At 37.1% G+C, this 19,873-nt stretch overlaps 1 protein-coding gene and 1 long non-coding RNA gene across 7 annotated transcripts in view; one reads left to right on the top strand and one right to left on the bottom strand.

Annotated features, from left to right (window-relative positions):
- Positions 1 to 19,051, top strand: part of LOC122535915 (protein eva-1) — a 332,052-nt gene extending 313,001 nt beyond the window's left edge. For 5 of the 6 annotated variants that reach the window (XM_043667831.1, XM_043667833.1, XM_043667834.1 and 2 more), the window contains 3 exons: positions 10,505 to 10,735; positions 11,355 to 11,586; positions 12,400 to 19,051. In XM_043667831.1, coding sequence (XP_043523766.1) covers positions 10,505 to 10,735; positions 11,355 to 11,586; positions 12,400 to 12,628 — 692 coding nt within the window. In that variant the 3' untranslated portion in view covers positions 12,629 to 19,051. The remainder of the gene's footprint in view (positions 1 to 10,504; positions 10,736 to 11,354; positions 11,587 to 12,399) is intronic. The other variant, XM_043667835.1, reaches the window with a different exon arrangement.
- Positions 6,358 to 7,696, bottom strand: LOC122535918. Its single transcript, XR_006308297.1, has 2 exons — positions 7,217 to 7,696; positions 6,358 to 6,869 (listed from the first exon to the last, which is right to left on the bottom strand). It is a non-coding gene; the product is annotated as an uncharacterized LOC122535918 (long non-coding RNA).
- Positions 19,052 to 19,873: the final 822 nt, after the last annotated feature.

The following is a 19,873-nucleotide window of genomic DNA, read 5'->3' as shown; positions in this document are numbered from 1 at the left end:
TTCTATGAACCACACGTTCAACAGTGACACAGTTTAACATTGAAACTTTCACTGTTTAATCTAGCTGAAAGTCTGCCGGTAACACGAGTCTTAAACTCGGAGCAACAGTTAAGTGAATAATTTAACGCGGAACGCGGAAAGTTTGCACATTGTCAAAGAGTTTCGTTGTTCTGTGCTGGCGAAGTCGTCAATCTTTATTAACTAATCCCTTTCGAAATCGAGTTTCTTTGAAATTCCCCGAATCTTTTCCTTACGGCGTGCCTCTCAAATAAATTACGTCCGCGTCAATGTAACTTTTAATCAGTTGCTTTCGTGCGCTCAGTTCGTGACACTGTGAAACGACCAGCGACTCTTGATTTTAGCAAATGAATTAAAATTGCCCCTTTTATTTTTCACAACGGCGAGAGGTTTCCAAGTCTTCGACTCTTTCACGATTCCGGTTGAAATTTGATATAAGGGATTCTCTCGCAACGAAACTTCGTCGAAACGCAGCGGCAGAGAGTTGCAAACAAGTTGCGAACGAGTGAGGCAAAACTCGAAGTTTCGAGATTTCGAAAAAAATTAAAATTTCCCTTGGCAGTGAGCCTCGAAGTTTTGAAGTTTCCTTGGGGGGGAAACGAAAAATTAGATCGGATAGATGAAGGGATTCCCTGGCGCGCGATAGTTGCAGTTTCATAGAAAAAAGACTACGCGAAATTACAATTCCGAAGTGAATCAAAATACAAAGGTCCCCGGGGATGATCCTCGTCCTGTTTATCCGTGAAAATCAAACTAGACCGACGGGCTGGCAATTATCGAACAGCTGTCGGTGGTGTCAACGTCTAGCGTGGTAGCCGTGTTGCAGTTGCGCAAACTTTCGAGCCCTACGGGCCAGAATTCCTGCACACCCTCGGCAAGAGCTCGTGATCGTCGGTAAACTTTACGACGTAGCGCGGAAACACGCTCGAATTTCCACGAAGAATACCAACAAGCTGCCCCCCCCCCCCCCCGGTTATTATACTTTCACGTTCTCTTTATTACGTTTGTCACGCCGTATTATTTCGCTACACGTTCTATCTTTTTCGTTCTTGAGCTTGAGCTTCTCATTCGTTGCATCTCTTGTTCATTGCCGCGGGCAACGAAATTTTGAATATTGTGGACAAACAAAGAAACACACGTTTCTGAAGTTTTTAATATTCTCGAACGCTTAATGCTCTTGATGCATCGTTAATATTTTACGTGTTCTAATTAATATTCATTTTAATACGCGAATGTAACATTTGACACTTATATTAATGATATTTTTCGACAATTATTTTCGTTGTTTTCGTTCAAAATTCCGACGATGTTCGAAGGAGTCAAATGAAATAATTTAAGACTCGAAGTTAATGGTTACAATAGTGGTTTTCAATCTTCGAGCGTTTCGGTTCTTTCGCCTCTGTTGCTGCCGGAGTTAATTATCATTTAGTTAATTATTGTCCAATTACATGAGATGTAATGAAACCACGAATTATCGAGACTCACATCATTAGATGGAAGATTGAACTATCGATGCCCTACTCGACATTAGTAACGAGAGTGCACTAATATGCTGCGGCTGAAATCTAATTTCGATTAGACAACTATTACAGGCCAAATTTCCACAAATTGATTTACTGCACTCGATCGTCATTGAATGCATCAATATTATTTTGTGATGAATCAAATTCCCATATGTCGATCGAAACATTTATTTAATAATAACATTTGTTCGTTTGAAACTGAATTTCACCTGTAATTTAAAAGATTTTGTGGTTCGTTTTGGTGAAATTTCTTTGTGAAATAATCCTGTGTGTAGTATAACTTCCAATTTCTGTAAATACCTCACTCGATTTTACGTATTACAAATATTTTAAGTTTCATTATATTTGTACAAATCTTGTCTAATAAAATAGTAATATAGTTGATATTGATCATAAATATTCTATGCTAGAACACAGTAAAAAATATCTTTATTTTATAAATATACAAATTTACAAGTATTTTAAATGTCATTATACCTTTATGTGTAATAAGAGTCTAATAATGCAATAAGGAAACTAAGAATAATATACTTGACATTTTTTATCAACATTGATTATGAACGTTGGAAATCTGTATTGGAATATCTCTAAGGAACATATCTATTCTTCCGTGGAACAAATAGCAATCTCCAAACGAAACAAATACGTTACACACATTTTACAACTTGTTAACCAATAAAAGCGCATGGAGAATTGACGAAAATCAAGTTACACGTCGCAACATCTGCCACACTGTCGATTGAACTTCGTTGAAGACAATCGCTCAAGCAGATAATTCTTGGACCGTTTTAATCACCCCGCTAGCCTAATCTTGCGCGTAATCCCAGTGAGAACGCGATCGAACCCATGTCAGAGCGCGAGAGTTTCACCCTGTCTTAAATCGTCCGTAAAGCGTTCTCGATAATAACGCAGAGTACACACCGTGACGACGAAGATGTTCGACCAAAAAAAAAATAAAATAAAAAAAAAGGAAAAGAAACTTATTAGCTAACTAACGCCCGGGTAACTCGGTTTCGAAGCGTCGCCAGGAAGTTTGCTCGAATCCCCGGGCACAAGTTGCACACTGTTGCTTACCAGACCTGATAAACTTCAGGAAGTTTCGAGCGGAAAGCCTGCGTCTACAATTATTTTCTTTTTTCCCTTCTTCTTTTTCTTCTCTTCCTCCTCCACCCTTTCTACTTCTTCTTGTCTTTCCTCAAGAAGAAACACCAGCTTGGAATTGTCTGTCTATCTAGCTACTCTCAATTCAAGAGTAACGACAGACAAAGAAGGAAGTTTTGTTACGACGATTTTTCTGAAAATTGTGATTGTTCTGTGTCACTGAGAGAGAATTTATTTCTTGACTGAGAGGAGACGAGTTTACTTTTTCAACACGAGCTTCCTGTCCCGTGACGTCCGTCATCCTTACTATACGCGCAATTCTTGCATTTATTTTGTAAATAAACTCGCGGTTACTTTTCGTTCCAGATTCTTTTAACTAACTTTTCCAACGATAATGACAAATTGATAAATAAATTTCTTTACAAAATGATCGAGATAATGAGAAATAAATGGAACGATTTCATTGCGTCTGAAATTCTATTTTTAAAACGAGTTCATATTACGACTGGTAATTAATGTTGTAATAGATTGTTAATTACAAATTAATTGGAAAGTAATCTATAACTGTAACAGTTATTGTGTCACAATTTGCAGTATGATACGAGCTGAAAATATACGGAATATCGCGCAATAACGTCATTGGAGGAGCATTCTGTTATGTTTTACCACGCGGATCCAGCCATTTTAATTATCGATTGTCATGAATGTTTCATAATGTTACGGGAGCAATTTACTACGACGGTTTTCAATTTTCGAAGTGGGACATACGTGCGGTTGTTTTAGACACGAGCGTCGCAGTCGCGTGACGTGTCATTGTTTTCGCCAAAATTATTCGCCGAATCAACGTCAATTCTAATTTAGTTGTTTCTCGGAGAAGTGAACTCTCGGGGAGGATGCTTGAAAAATTTACAAAATTTGACTTGAATTTAAATTCAACGAATCGATTGACAGATTGCTTTAGTAATAATTTAATAGGTAATAATAATAAATTAAACGTAGTATGGTTTTTAATAAAAAAAAAATTGTAATCCTTTCGAGGAAATCATAAAATAAATAATGGTATTACAAACGGTGGATTTATCGGTTATGTCAGGAGTATCGGTTTCATCGTACGCGATCCCGTATTAATTAACAATCACATTAACGCGTGATGCGGATTAATTTCCGGGAAGAAGCGACCGGTAGATGGACAATTAAACGTGATCCATAAATTGCTGTGGAAAACAAACGACAGCCCATTAAATATCTTAATGAGACACGTTACGTTCGACAAAACGGTCGCATCATTATTACCAATAAAACAACGTTGCGTTTGATCGTAAAATAACGGAACTTCGACGCGGTCAGAATGTTTATCAATTTGACAAAATTCTGGAGATACCTCTGGCCATTTATTTGGTATTTCATCTGTCCAGTTCGATTAAATTCGATGCAACTTTAGATGTTTCAAACTAGCGTGCGAAACACGCATAAAAGTGACATTTTCGTAAGTTCAGAAAATTAATAAGAGACTTATATTTTCGATCTCTTGACGAACTTTGAACTCTAGAGTTTCGAGACACGCGCCATTTTATGTTTGCAAGTCAAGATATTCTTGAGACATTTGAAACAATTTATTAAATTTATTTTGAAATCAACACCAAGACTTTCTATGTATCTTATTTTTACATAACTCATATTTGTTACCAAAGTAACAACTTATGTTCAACAACTCACATTATACCAACCTTTTTCATTTTTTAACGAAGCATCCGTAAAGTGTGTAAAATATTTAGAAAATATTAAACTTGTAAAATAACAGAAAATCAAAAAATATTAATGGAATGTTCCAAAAGGTACCTCGAAATCGCGAGCAGAGCGATCGAAAGGAGATACACGTGTCCCGTAAGTGGATCGATGAGAATTTGATAAATCGTCGGATTTATAAAAATTTTTATGCCGGACGTTGTTCGATATCTTGCGCGTTTACATTATTTCCTCGTCGGGAAATTGGCATGCCGAGGCGGAACGGAATTTCCAAAGCAATTCCTATGGATCTAATCAGGATTAGATTCGGTTCATACTGTTCCCCTTGTATTGATAGCGAATCGCTGGACGATAGACCAATCGGTGATGGGACAATCGTCAGTACAACAGCGTACTAATACAGGTGCTTCTGTTCTCGATATATACCGCCTGGCGTTTCAAACGCCATTAACGAGAATCAGTTGAACGGCGGTCTGTTAAGTGACGGCCTTTTTCACTGAATTCCTCGCATCCGCGCGACAATGGCTATTTAACCCTGGTGAACCATCGAACGAAATGCGAAGTGAACGCTCGAATCGAATTGAAATTGCATTTCTCGGTCTAGTATCTCGCTCTCTCGCATGCGTTTTATTCGTAGGTATATTGACAGTGGAACTATACTACTGTTGTAAGTAACAATAATACCGACAATCGTAAACGAGTAGTGCAAGTAGATAATTGTAGCTAAATATAGAAATTGGTGTGAAAATTATAGTTAGAAGTTGATCAATAAAAATGACACTTACTTTCAGAAATTTATCGTTTCATACCATTCGCGTGTGTGTTTTTTTTTTTTTTTTCTTTCCAATGCAGTTTTTAAATTTTAGAAGATGTTCTGATATTGCGATTTTATAGAAGTAAACCGGTTACAGAGTTAGTATTTAAAATACGTAATTGCAAGAATTTCACGATTTCAAAAAATATATATTGGATGTGCTCGTATATCTTAGTTATCGTAAAAATTTGTCCAGTTTACGAGCAATTAAGGGATCAGAAAAAGGAAAGGGAAAGAGTATTGTTATGCGTCGACATTGTTGCAAATTTTTCTTACACGAGGTAAATTCTGTTATTCGATGTAATGTAAACCACTCGTAATTAGCACGTGCCGCGTACGTGTACATGTGTGTCAGTGCGAATAAATACAAACATGGGAAAATTGCATACGTTCCATGCAGCACACTTTTTACCTTCCGGATATTTAGCAACTTCATGAGCGAGAGATTATTAAGGAAACATTAAAACTTGTAAATACTGAAACGTTGGATTATGGTTTATTTACATGTCATTTCATTAAAACGTTAATGTATGTATAATGTATGTATCGTTTTACGCCGCAAATTTCGTAATATTGAGATACTAATTAAACGAACGTTTACGTTTCATTTAATTCTACAGCCTTTTTACGTTGATGAACTTTATAGAAAATTAAAAAAATATACTCTAATTAACTAGGATTGAATACTATGTTTAATATATTTTTTTAAATTTTAAAACACGATCGCATGTAACAGTATAATCATCAAACTGTTGAAATGAACTTATATATTTTTTCAACAGCAGTTATTCATTACTCGATTCTTAACGAGCTTATATTCAATTTGCCAATGTTGCTAAATATCACGCGTCCCGTTGCACGTTGTTCGTTTGCTTGTGTAAATAATAATTGCACGTATATTGAAAATCGCACGATTTGTTATTGCCAATAATTTTTTTCTCCGCTTTGTCGTTTGTACAAGTAAACAATATTATATTGAGAGAAATACGAAAGAAATGTAGCGTGAAATTATTCACAAACACAAAGGAAGATAAACGGTGAAAAATGTTAAATTATTTCAACAAACACATTCATTCGTATACATTATCATGTTCTTATAACTTTGTCTTACCACTGTCTTAAAAAGTCTGGAATAAATTATTCAACTTACTTCTACTCTTTTCGCCATTTCCCGATGTAAAATCAATAATACGTAATGTACATTGTTTCTTCTTCGGCTCTCTACGTGTTTCAACAAGAGCAAAAGTTAAACAACGACTATTGAAAAGCGACTGTAGCTCGTCATTGATTATCGTGCCAGCCCAGTTACATAACTAAATATTTGAGAATCATGGTCGAAACACTGAACGCGCTATCGCTGCCGTCTGTGCAAATCGCGAACTGCTGATAACGTTCGAGTTTTAAATGTTTGACTAGAATATGTCACCGGGGCAGTTTCACGTGTACCGCGGTCGCGTCCAACTTCCTTTCGTCGGAAGATCAATCCATAGAAATATTTGCGCGAAAGAAACAACCGATATTTCAGTTTCGTAGTTCATCGTGTAGTTTTCCGTCTGTGAGTTCGAATCTTGGAAAATTTCGCGTGAAAGTAACGTGGCTAGATGAGCATCCGCGTTGAAAGTTCGTCGAGTAACAGTTTGTCCTTCTTTCTCTTGTCATAGTGTGATCTGAGAAACGAAATTGCTTCGACTTTTATCGATATCATTGGACGTTGAAGGTGGAAACAATTTTGATTTTGAAGTTTTCAACTTAATTTTATTAGAGACTATTAATAGAGATTATAAAGTAAGCAATTTGGATCTTTGGACCACGAGCGAAATTTTTCTGTAGAAACTTTTATTCTTTTCGAAAAATTTTCTGGAGATTTCACTTAAAAGCTGATTATATAGTACTTATCGAAAACTTCAAGTGGTCCAAAATTGTTTTCACATTTCCCGAAAGTTTAGAATTTATTTAGTAAAGAAATTACATGAACTTGGCTTTTTTTAATAAATAGTGTGATAATAATGCTTACCTACGAAGGTTTAAACAGTCCAAAGTTTTTGTTATTTAACATAATCGCTATATTTTGTAATTTCAACATAATTACTGTGTCATTAACGCCGCTGAATGTCGAAACGCGCAACGTAGTAGAAAATACATTACACTCATTCAACGGTAATGATTGACGTAACGAAATTGTTCAACAACAGTATAAAAAACTATTGATCTCGTCAGTATCGCAAGCGAAACGTATACGCTCGTCTCGCATTTCACCTCACGTCGAATCGATGACGATTCAAAAATTTGCGGTAGGTTATTCGCTGATTCTCATGTAAATTTAAACGCGTCGACAGAATTGCGTCGCATGGAGGTCTCGTTTATGTAAATCAGTGTCTTCGAAGCGGTCTGGCAAAGAACCGCGATAAGGTGCCTTGGTTATCTAAATCAAATAAACATGAACGTCAGATTCGTCGCTTGTTGAAGATCGTAAGTTATTTACACATACGTTCAAAGAGCTTCGGTGTAATTTCTGTCAATTAGAATTAAAAACTGGTGAAAGTGACTTAGAGTGGGTTTTGAAAGAAGAATTCAATCGTTTCTCTTTCAGTAACGTTGAAACACGGATATATGTCTAAATATCGAGAAATTTTCCAGACTTATTTTATATTTTAAGGAATGTATTTCTTGAAATCGTAACAGAGAAATAGCTTCAAAGATAATACAATATTTCTCCGTAGTCTGTTGAAACGTTAGTGAGAAATAAAATTGAATCGCCGTCACGAAAGAGGAATGACAGACTCGTTCTCGTGACTGAGAATGACACTCACGTTGTTCAATACTTCAATTTCAACTTCACTTTCGGAGTTCGTACACTCTCAAGCGTGTTAAAGATTTTCACAAAAGAGAGTTCGACACGCACTCCACCCGGATTATTCTCAATCACTAGACCATCGAATCCCCCCCCCCCCTCCTCCCGTCCCCCGAATTTTACGTTCGTTCGACAGGAAGGGAGACACAACGCGGTTTTCGTCGGAAGTTCTTACCTCGACACGATGCATACCGATCGCGAGATCACCGCACACGTGTGACTCACGTATTCCTGCGGCGCGTGTGACAAAGCCGCGTGCCTGCCCGACGTATAATACGCGAACTTCGAATTTCCATTCGCATTGGCATTCACGAGACGCGCGCCGCTCCTCTGAAAGATATCCGTCCGCGGCCTGTCTCGCCGTTGAAAACCTGTCGAAAGCGCCGTAGTATCGGTATCTCCTTTACCGGGCCATCGATCCGTGAAAAACACGGGGTGAACGACACGGGGCGAACGGGTTATCGACGGGCCGTCCCCTGCCCCCCATGTTTCGGGAACCTCTTCGTTCCCCACTTCGTTATTTCAACCCGCCGCGTCAAATGGGGGAAGCCCGCCGCCAGTTTCATGGACCAGTTTCGAATCGTTCGACGAACGCACTGCGCCAACTTTGCTTTAATGCCTGTCCAAGTTTTCACATCTCCGTCGCTGTTGAACTTCGTGCCGAAGCATTTTCGTTGCGGACACTGTACAGCTTTATCGGTTCGTTCAAGAGAATTCCTTACTGGCAGTGCTATTTCTGCTCTCGAGGTTTCTCTAAGATGATCGAGTCTTACGACGAAGTATCTTTCCACGAGAGATTTATTTGGTTTGTCGAGGAAGATCTTCTGGTGCTGTAAATACCTGCCAGTCTTAATTTTCGAGACCTCTGTGATAATTGCGGAGTATTTTGCGAATAGTGGATATATGATTTATTTGGTTCGTCGAGGAGGATTGATCAATAATTCTTATAATATAGAAATGCTATTTCTAATTTTCGTGATGTTTGGTATCGTTTATGTTAGTTCTTTGGGAAAGAGATTTCAACCGATTCTAACTAACTGGAGGAAACCATGAACTATCCTAATTACAGAATCCGCTATGTACATATATTAGCAGAACGTGTGTAGAGTTTAATTCCAAAATCAATAACCACCATGTTTAAGTATCTTACGAAACTATCAGATACGCTTCGCTAAAATCTCCCCCGAATCGTCAAAAACTACACTGTACAAGAATAACGATTAAGTTGTAAAATCTTCACTAAACTTTCATCTTTTGACACGTACCGCTTCCAATTTGCAAGTTCATCCTGTACATAGAATTTTTTCTCGGCATCTTCTTTGATAACAAATTCTCTGCATATGCTCTGTCACTTACACAGCACTCTTGTACACTCGCATTCGTCGCAATATGTATAATAACACGATGTACAATTACTACGATTTTGGTGGAGGACTACATTATACGTCATTTTATTCCCAATACTCATGTATGTTATGTATTATACATAATCCGTATAAATAGCCACGTATAAATCATCCAGGTTGCCCTGCCAAGAAATACGCTATCTGTAAAATAAATTGACCGCGACCCGATTACCTTCTACATAATTTTCGTTTCGCTATCTTGTCCGCGAGATCGAATCTTTGATAATCATCTGTAAATACTGATTGCACCACACATTGAAGTGAAATTCTGTATGCGAGTTTTGTGTTTAATTATTCTTCAAATTGTTCCTTCTCGCGTGAAATGATCAGCTAGACGACTTCTTGTGGTAGCTTCCTGTAAATAACCAGACGGGGGTGGTCGATGTGCATTGCCTTCTCTCATCCCATTTTCTCTCACATTCTCTTGATGGTGTACTACTTCAGTAGCGATGGGATTAATTTTCATTTTAATAGCGCGGAAACTGAATATGGACTTTTAATTATTATACTCGTCGCAATTATTGTGTTCGCTAGAGAGAAATTGAAATAAAAAGTGCTTCTTCATCGCAGAATTTAATTACGTCGAAGAACGCAACGAATCCCGATTCTGGGAAGTAATTCAATGCACCATTCGAAATAAATGTTAATTTGCTTTAATTATTCAGTTGTTCTACAAATTATCGTTTTACATCGAACTGACGAAAGTTTCGTCGGACTTTAAACAATTAGTTCGCGGCAGCTGATTCACTTTCAACAATTTTAATTTCATCCTTCTATTTCCAAGAAATCTTCTCGCCTTTCCAAATTTTTAATTTTTATACCTACCAGATTATATAGAATATATATAGTTGTCTTGTATAAAAGAATCACAGCTGTTTCTTAATTAGGTCATCACAGAGTTTTGCGAAGAACAAGTACCAATACCAGTTTCGATTAACGATTTCGAGTATTAAGAACCACTCCCATCGCTACTTTTTCATCAATCTCGCGATCTTTCCTTCTTGGCCCAGTCTCCTCTATTCATATATTTCTCGCGCCTACACAGTGGACACACGAACGAACAAGTTTAGATCGATCGGTGTAGGAACGAAAGACTCGCCCCTAACACCCACGGTTATTCAAGGGATGATTATGTTCGACAACAACGCCGATATTACTACCAGCAGTACGATGTCGCCGATTAATTGCACCACGGTAGTCTACGCCTTTCCGGAAGAGGATCGTGTCGTTGTCGGATATATCAATGAGTGGATCAATGCCTATTCGTTTATATCGAGTAAGTACACCCTGTACCCCTTTTTCTCGTCCGAGTTGTCGGTAAGTCTTCCTTATCGCTTTCTCTCGGTGGTTTCTGTGTTTGTCGCTCTACTTTATCGATAATACAGAAAGATCTGTGGAGGAATGTCGGTAAAGTAAGATCTCGTTCTTGTTAGATGTTGGAAAAATAGTTTACTGCCGAGATGTTACCAGTCATTGATAATTTATCGTGCTTTGATTCGCTAGTTACCTTCTATACTCGCTATCGATAATATTACATTGGTTCTTTATCACGTAGTATATGTTAAAAAATGTTGGAGTATTGTTTAAATTTACAGTTTACTTGGAAGGAGAGATTTAATAGTGAGAAAGATTGAATTTACATCGCGTAAAGAAACGCGAGGAATAGTCGACAATTAGTAGTGCACATCATTGCTTGAAACGCGATTTATTTACAGGGTTTACAGTCAGAAGGATTGCGCATTTGTGTCTGGCATTGCATTTAGAGTAGTAGACAAAGTTTTCTAGTAATTTTGCATGCGACTTGAACCACCCCGAACTTTCTTTTACAATTTCTCGCTCAATTTTATTTGATCATTCCCATTGTTATTAATTTTCATTCGATTTATTTTACACAGAGAATCAGGAGAAGTTCTACTTGTACATCATAGTGTCGGTCACAGCCGGCATTTTAATTTTCCTGGGCTTGGTAATTGGACGTCTTCTAGTCAGTCGTCACCGTGCAAAGAGAGACGCGAAGTTCCATGCAAATAACGAAGCTCTTCCAAACGGATTCACCGATGACATTTCGGAGATCGACGCGGATATTGATCTTACCACGCCGGTGCCAGTCCCAATGCAAGACACAAGGTTCGTAATCCACTTAATTCCTTTTTTCCAAAGAACACAATATTCTATCTCCTTCTCTTCGTGTTAAAAAATTTTATCAATTACAATTATTCTTTGACTTGTTTAAACTGTATCGTTTTTAATTTAATTACGAGCAATAAAAATTGTCTATATTCTCAGAAATAAATTGTGCGTATGTAATAACAGGTATTCCCTGCTTTATGCATTTGTGTGTTTAACAAATGATGACATATATTTTTTGATTTTAAACCAAATACAGAAAAGAAGGATAAAATGAAATATGTAACTCATACAATCCATGTTTCATTTTTCATCAGCACGCTAATTAACGTTCTCCAAATATTGAACTATTATTATTAGATAATTAATTTCCAAACTATATGATAATAATCATTATATATGTCTATCCAAATACAAATTGCAACAACCTCGATACAATTAACATCTTACAAACGTCAAATTATTATTGTTAGATAATTAATTTCCAAACTACGTGATGATAATCATAATAACGTGTCTATTAGTCTCAAATCAAATGCAAAAAATAATAAATTGCAACAACCTCGATATAATTAACATCTTACAAATATCAAATTATTATTGTTAGATAATTAACTTTCAGACTACATTAACAATGATAGTTATAATATGCGTCTATTGATTCCGAACTAAATACGAGAAAAAGTAGATCAACATAGATAATCATCGTTTGGAATATAATTGAACATATACGTTCACGGTTGAATTAATAAATATCCCAAGCAAATATATCATATAAATCAACCAGACTAGCGAAACTAAATCTCTTTCCAGGCTCCCCGAGACCCAATTAGCGGAGAGACTTCACGGCGATCGTTACTACGCGGAAACCAGGATACCAATGTCACCCACCACGATGCACCCAGCGCCAGGACACTACCCTGGCAACACAGGTGTCAGGGTGGACCTTGGTAATCATATGGTGGGCACCGACAGCCTCCACACGATTCTACGCCCGGAAAATCCACGGAGCATGAACACGAAAAGCTATTACTACGGCTGACAGGAGGAAGGGGGTGTCCCGCGCGAGGGACGGCCCCCGTCCTTGAGCCCGGTACCGGAAGTGAGCACGCGGAAGTACTGCTTTTAATCGAGAGAGACCGATTTTCTACGGAACGGCGAACGAAGCCGCTGTAAGAAGCAGCCGTTCGATGCCAACGAACGTGCTGACTTGTCGTCGATCGAAATCGTTGTTTCTTCGAAGCGGAGGTCGAATGGTGTCCTTCGCCTTGGTACCGGAAACGAGCACGCGGTGGTGACCCTTTTTACATATACGCGTTATCGTTTCTTTCGGGTATGTAACTCGCAGCTGTCAAAGAAAAACGAAAGAAAAAAAAAGAACAACCTCTTCGACACGTCGCGTGATTGGATCTCCATGAGAGAGAAATCAGAGGAGAGTGGAATTTGATTTCCTCGAGGATTGTTTTCCGAATTTTGTCGGAATTTTCCAGGGATATTGGCGGAAGCGGTTGTATTTGATCCGTGTAGATCAACATCGTGAAACGGATGGAATTTTCGTTGGATGCCGGATCGTTTGGAAGTGGACAAACTTGTTATCTCTCGCGGTGGCGATCGTTTCACGCGTGGCTTCGGACTGACACCGGAAGCGAACGAGAGCCTGGTCAGCGAAATCTAACGAGAGCGTTGTAAATAACGGGCGTCAACTGTTTCTATGAAAATTCTAATGGGAATGTCGTGGATGAAAGTGAAAGCGAGGATCGGATCCGATCGAGCAGGTATATTAAAAATAATAATAATAGAAAAAGAAACTCCTATTGTTTGTTGAAGATGATATTATTGAAACTAGCACTGTTTTTAATGAGAAGCTGCGATTATATAAGGCAGGGTTCATCGATTAGAAAGTATAAGTATACGTTGAAACGTAAGAATATGGAGAATCGGGCAGCGTTCGTTCTTGTAACTGGTACCGGATGTTAACATCCGCTACGTTGTCGAAGTTATAAAATTGATTGTGATTGCGATTAGATTTCGATGTCTGAATGAACAAATTTGTTTGACGAAGGAGGATTGTAAAAAATACATGGAGAACAAAAGAAATAATCAATACTATAAAAAGCTTTATTCTGGTTTAGGACTCAGGCAGCACAGAGACTATGAATCCCTTAAAGAAGAATAGCAGTGTCTTGAAATTATTTTAAATATGTCTTTCAACATTCCGCGAAAAATTTCTCAAGCTACCGACGTACTTATTTATTTTATTTTACTGAAATAATATTAATATTATATTATAATTAATATTAATATTATTAGTAACTCTTAATTATTTACAAGACATTTTTAAGTCGAAATTTATAATATCTAAATTTATAAAACATCTAAATTAAATCGTAAGACCTTCGAACCTAAAATGGACGTGAAAGTCTCGTGTGCTGTGTGGAGATGGTTATTTAATTTGAGATTGAATATTGACATGCTGGTTAACTTTTTTTTTACAGTAATGACAATTATTTTAACAAGATGAAAAATTTCATTTACGAAAAAGGAGAGTGACGCTTGTACTTGAAATAATAATTTTTAGTTCCTGATAGAAATGACTTCCTACGCGAATTATCTTCATTACTTTGAATATGAAAATGAAAAGGAAGCATCACTGCCTATTGAACAGTAATAAGAATAAATCTGCCAAGGGTAGCAGATCGATGTCTTATATGTACGTACAATAATTTATCATTGAATAATATCAATTTTTTTTCCGACGAAAATCACGCACACACTTCTTTGAAAACAAAAAAAAGATAATACATATCTTTGCGCAAAACCGTGTACAGCAATAAGCAATCGCAGTTCTTTCCATTCGAAGAATCGTTTCTCCTTGTCGAAAGATCGAGAAGACTGCCTGAAAAAAACAAACAAACAAAATATATCACTGCCTAGTTGACGAGGGAAATGAAATACGGGTCCTTTGTTACTAACCAAATTTTTCTCAGATCTTCGCTCAGGTTGAACCACATTATCGACGTTGTCACGTTTTAACGATGATTCCTAACAAGAACAATCGTCGATAGCGTGGTAATCTTGATGATAATTTTTCTAGTACGAACTTGTAGTATATTTGTCTCGTCGAGAAGAAAAATATAGAAAAGTTGGACGTTACGTGCTGCTCAAAATACAAATTTGTATTCGAGTATCTTATTAATCAATTTTCCAAATAATCAAAAATTATTTATTACGAAAATTAGTCGCGAAAATTTCCAAGTTTATAATTTAAATTGTAGTTCGAGTTGAATTACATACGACGCAAGTTTTCTGTGAGAATTATTTTGATTATTTTATCGATAACGATACCGCGTTAACGATAGGTCCATGAAAAGGAAAAGACAATGTGTGTTACGAAATATTTCTGAATTTAAGATAACGTTCTCAAAAGATATTTCCAATTGGCTTAGTCTATTTAATTCTTTCGAAGAACTGATAAAAATTTGATAATAAAGTATTTGAGCGACACGTGACACCATCGTCATCGACAATGAAGACATTTACACTATTAGTCGACAGTGGATTGCTCAGATTTCTCTCGATTGAAGCTCAGTACACCGGAACGAACGGTCAACGATCGAAGGATCAATATTGTAATTCGATGGACGAACGAAAACGACACGATCGAACGACACGAATCGACGATTGATCGATCGATCTCCCTAGGATAATTCTTAATCTCTAACTAGCACCGTAAGGAAAAAAAAAGAAAAAGAAATAAATGAAAAAAAAAAGGAGAAGGCAAACGAACGAGGAACCACGTGGATCGGACAACCTAGCTTCGATTTAAATTCACTGATGGTTAACCGTGTGTATGGAAGTCGATCGATCTCAACGAAGTTACAGCGGTTTTGTATCTCGAATACACGCAACCGAAAAACAAACAAACAAAAAAAAAAATGGAACTTAAATGAAATAAAAGGCACCGCGAGACGACTTTTATAGAGAAACAATCTGTATGTATATCACGCTGTACATAGGAACAATGTAATTTACTGTAATTGTTAAGAAATTTAAGTAAAGAGAGAAAGAGAGAGAGAGAGAGTGTGAGAGTTGTATGCAAGAGAATATTATAGATCGAGAGTATAATATAGTAGAAGGAGGTTTCGTAATCGAATAATTACTCTCTGTGCCATCGATTTCACGAATCGAGGATCTAAGTCCTTCGTGATGTTTCCCGTGATCAATTGTGATCGATAGTCAGAATTTCTGGATACGTGCAGACTTTAATTATTATTTAAATTTTATTGGAACAACGAAGACTAGGTTTGAAGTTTTTTTTTTTATTTAGGAAGTCACGATTTAGTAACTTGTCCATTTTTTTTACTTTTTTCTTATATCAATTGATAGATGTTGTTTAATTATTAAGTAAACTCGCGTTAGTCAATTTCGTTCAGTCGAGGTACTGTCTGCTCGACTCTTAGTTATGAATCTCAATTTTTTTGAACCTCGATCTAATCTAAATAACATTGGAAACTGCAAAAGTTCCCGACCAAATGTCAAATTTCGATAACGATTTCACGAAGTCGTCGTGCCATCGCTATTTTCATTGCAGTCGACATCACGCTGAGAAGTTTCAAGATTTAAACTGATTTGTGTTATTTAACACTTCTTTAATGGCACAAATTCATTCTCGTGCTGATCGATTTTATATAACTTTATATGAATCAGAGTGGCCATAATGTTAAACCTCGTTTCGTCAGTCTTATGTAATTAACAATACGATATTTCATTTAAGAAGAAACAGAAGCTCTTAGTTGTATTTTTAATTAATAGGCAATGTCTTGTACATGAGTAAAATCTTGTATAGCTCGATGGAATTAGCTTCGTTAGTGCCATTGGTTTTTACATATGACCAATTCTTTTTTGTTCTAAGATGTATAGTATTAATATTAATTTGTATATTAATTCTTACGCCATAAGTTCGCATACTTACCGATACGCTATATTTAATATTTAGGAATTTTCAATTTAATGATCTGACCACTAATTGAATGGTTCATTGAAAAAACGCAACGTATTCGTATATACACTCATATTTATTATAAAAGGAAAAGCAATAAACCTTGTAAAATTACATTTAGAACTTAAAATTTCAAAGAATTGAAATTGAATTTCAAAATTCTCAGATTCTGTATTGATTATGTCGATTGTTTAACTTCCTCAATCTTTACAATAATTTCATACAGTATTTAAGTATTCTTTTCAAACAAAAATCACGAAGGATGAAAATTACGTAAAATTAATGTTAAGCATCCTTTGACCCAACACGCGAATTTCAATTACCATTCTTCATTCGAAATCTATCTCGAAAAAGATGATTCTCTCACGCGATTAAGCGGTCGAATGTAACAAAACACCTCGTGCATGATAATGGAACAATTCGTACAACTTTTCGTGTAAACAAACGATTTTACAAATGGCTGAATTCAACAATAGACCGTGCGGTTGACAATAGACATTCAACATGTTTCCGTATCATTAATTCTACAAAATGATTCATTTTTGCCCGGCAATAAACTTGCATAACATGGGATGAACGAAAAGAGAGAATTCCAACTAATTACACACAATCAAAGATACCATAATTTAAACAAATTTTCTTTTGAGGAAGAACGGAAAAATATTGGAAGCTTGGAAAAATATTATTTATCAAGCATATAATACACTAGATAATATACCAGACTAGATTCTAAAAAGCAATGATCGAATATCATATTTGCAGTTTTTATTGTCTTTGTAATTTTTCGCTTATCTCCTTGATATCTCTCTTCGAGATAGTTTCGATATTCTTAACACAAATTTCTTCGAATCGTGATACTTTTGAAATGCACTCGCGTTATGTCAAACACGCGCCAGTCAATGAGCCAGTCAATTATTAATTCGACGCATTCGAGAGAAGCGTGCGAAGGAGATCCGTGTTGTTCCGTTGATTAGGTTGGCTCGGCGGAAATATAATCCGCCATGGCCGTGTTTTTAATTGGTCTGGCTTAATTAAGCCACTCGTGCGGGATTGTAGCGAGTCGCGCGGGTCTCCAGGAAAATTCTAATTGCCGGAAGAACGCTGGTTCTCCGCCATTTTATTCTCGCTTCTCGGACATCCCGCGAGATCTTTTTTTTCCCCGAGCCTGCCACATTGTTTTCAATTTGACAAAAGGCGACTCGGCCACCTGAAAATTTCACTCTGTTCCGATTTATTTTCGCAAATCGTTCGATAAATGGATTCAACGTTGAATGCTACTTCATTTGGATATTTAATTAATATCCGTGCCTGTCCTTTTAATTAAACTTCAATTGATTTGGACGTGTTCGTGTTACGACGGTGAAAAATTAGTCCACGGGAGAATTATTTCGCGAATTTAATCGAGTTTGGACAGAACTTTGAGAACCTCTTCCCTCGGGTTTCTCTTGGAATTTCATATATCGGTGAGATCCTCTTCCACAGAAAACTACGTTTCTTTAATGGAGGAGAAACGAATTTATAATATAAAATGTCCGCGTTCTATTGTTCCATTAGAATACGTGCGAATTAAACAATTCCCGTTTCATTTTCGTACGAATCGCGGAATTTACGTTTCCAATTTGTATTACGATGCGAGTTTCTATTTTATTTTGTAGCAATTGTTCCAAAAGGACGGAGATCACGCGCAGAGAATTTCGAATAACCAGCCGTGGGTGCGAGATAACCCCATTGGCGCTAGCTCAACGAAATGAAAAATGTGAAACAGAAATGTAGGTACTCGATGAAAACGTTATGATGTATCGATGTATCGCGATGTGTGAAAGGGTTAATGTCGTTCGTAGATTCACATAACGCACCAGGTACTCAATAAGCATTCTGTTTTTATAAATAAACCTTAAGCGTTAAGCGTGTAGCGTACACTGGTATCGTTGTCTTTTTCCATTTATTTAGTTCTGTAGAATAATCCCCCTTTCTACATTTTAATCTTTCTTCTGGACATTTAACGTTACCAAAGAGATTTTTATTTTCTTCTCTCGCTCGAGGTACTTATATTTGCTACATTTCGAATGAAATTCCTTGATAGTCGGTACTCCTCGAGAGTATTTTTCGTAGTTAATTCATTTGAGTTTGTCGATACCTTTGTAAATTACCAATAACCAAGGAGCGTCAACGCGAGAAACGAAAACGTTTTTATACGCCACACGAAAGCATGATTACCATATTTCGATTGATGATTATTTATATCCACGTACCATTATATACAACTAAGAAAGCGTGTAGAACTGTACCAAAGACAAGTTGTCAACGCATCGTTCGATAGCAGGTGTGATCACGGAGCTCAGAAATAAAGACACGAATCGATTTTAGTCTCGTGCGCATTTATTTGAGAAATCGTTGACTACCAACGACCAACGTTCGCTAATTAATCGATTAAGCGATACAAGCTCCGACTTCTTTTTTATTAAAGGCAAATAATCTAACAAAATAAGAAAGATCTCAATAATAAAAGTCAGTTGCATTTAACAGTGAAGTCGCAGCAAAACTATTCAGAATACTTGAACTTTCATATTCCTTTTCAACAGTTTTATCAACATAATCTGAATTGCATAGAATATTTACAAGGACTTGAACTTACAGTTCGTTCTGAAATCGATTGAATTGTGAAATTGCTCTTTAATAAATTAAACAACGAAGTAGTCTTATTTGTCATAGGGATGAGACAAATCTTTAAAAAGAAACGCTATTTTTCAAAGCAGAGATCTTTCGCTTGAATCATAATTTTTCCTCGAAATTGGCGCCACTCTGTCAACGTTCCACGCAAGAAATATTTCTCCCCTATCTCGCGAGCTTTCTTTCTGAGCGATCCAGATTACCCTATATTGTCGAGGCGGCTTGTTCGAAGCGGAGTGCCTGATATCATTTCGCGAGAGGCATTTCCAAGAGAGGGCACGTGCTCGTCACTTAGCTCGCCGGTAAAATGCAAATATCCATTAAACGGATCCACTTCGTGGAGAGTTAGGAGAACACGCGTGTCCCGTGCAATACACAAATGGAACGGAACGCAACGTGATTTACCGCGACGGCCGGAAACGGGATTCCGTGACGGGAAACCCGCCCCGATGGAAAGGTTCACGACCCTCTCCTCCCTCCACCCCCACCCCCCAGCTGAAATTCACGAGAACTCAGATACTATGCCTCGTGGAATTTCGGATTTTGAAACAGACCGTGACGGCAATGGTGGCGGAACGTCACCAGTTTCCGAAAGACGAAACGTATCACCTTTCGACT

The sequence above is a fragment of the Frieseomelitta varia genome, unplaced genomic scaffold, assembly GCF_011392965.1.
Source record: "Frieseomelitta varia isolate USP_RPSP 00005682 unplaced genomic scaffold, Fvar_1.2 scaffold_787, whole genome shotgun sequence".
In the NCBI taxonomy this organism is placed as follows: Eukaryota; Metazoa; Arthropoda; class Insecta; order Hymenoptera; family Apidae; genus Frieseomelitta; species Frieseomelitta varia.
The sequence above is the reverse complement of the archived record's forward strand: the minus strand, read 5'-3'. Positions and strand labels throughout refer to the sequence as shown.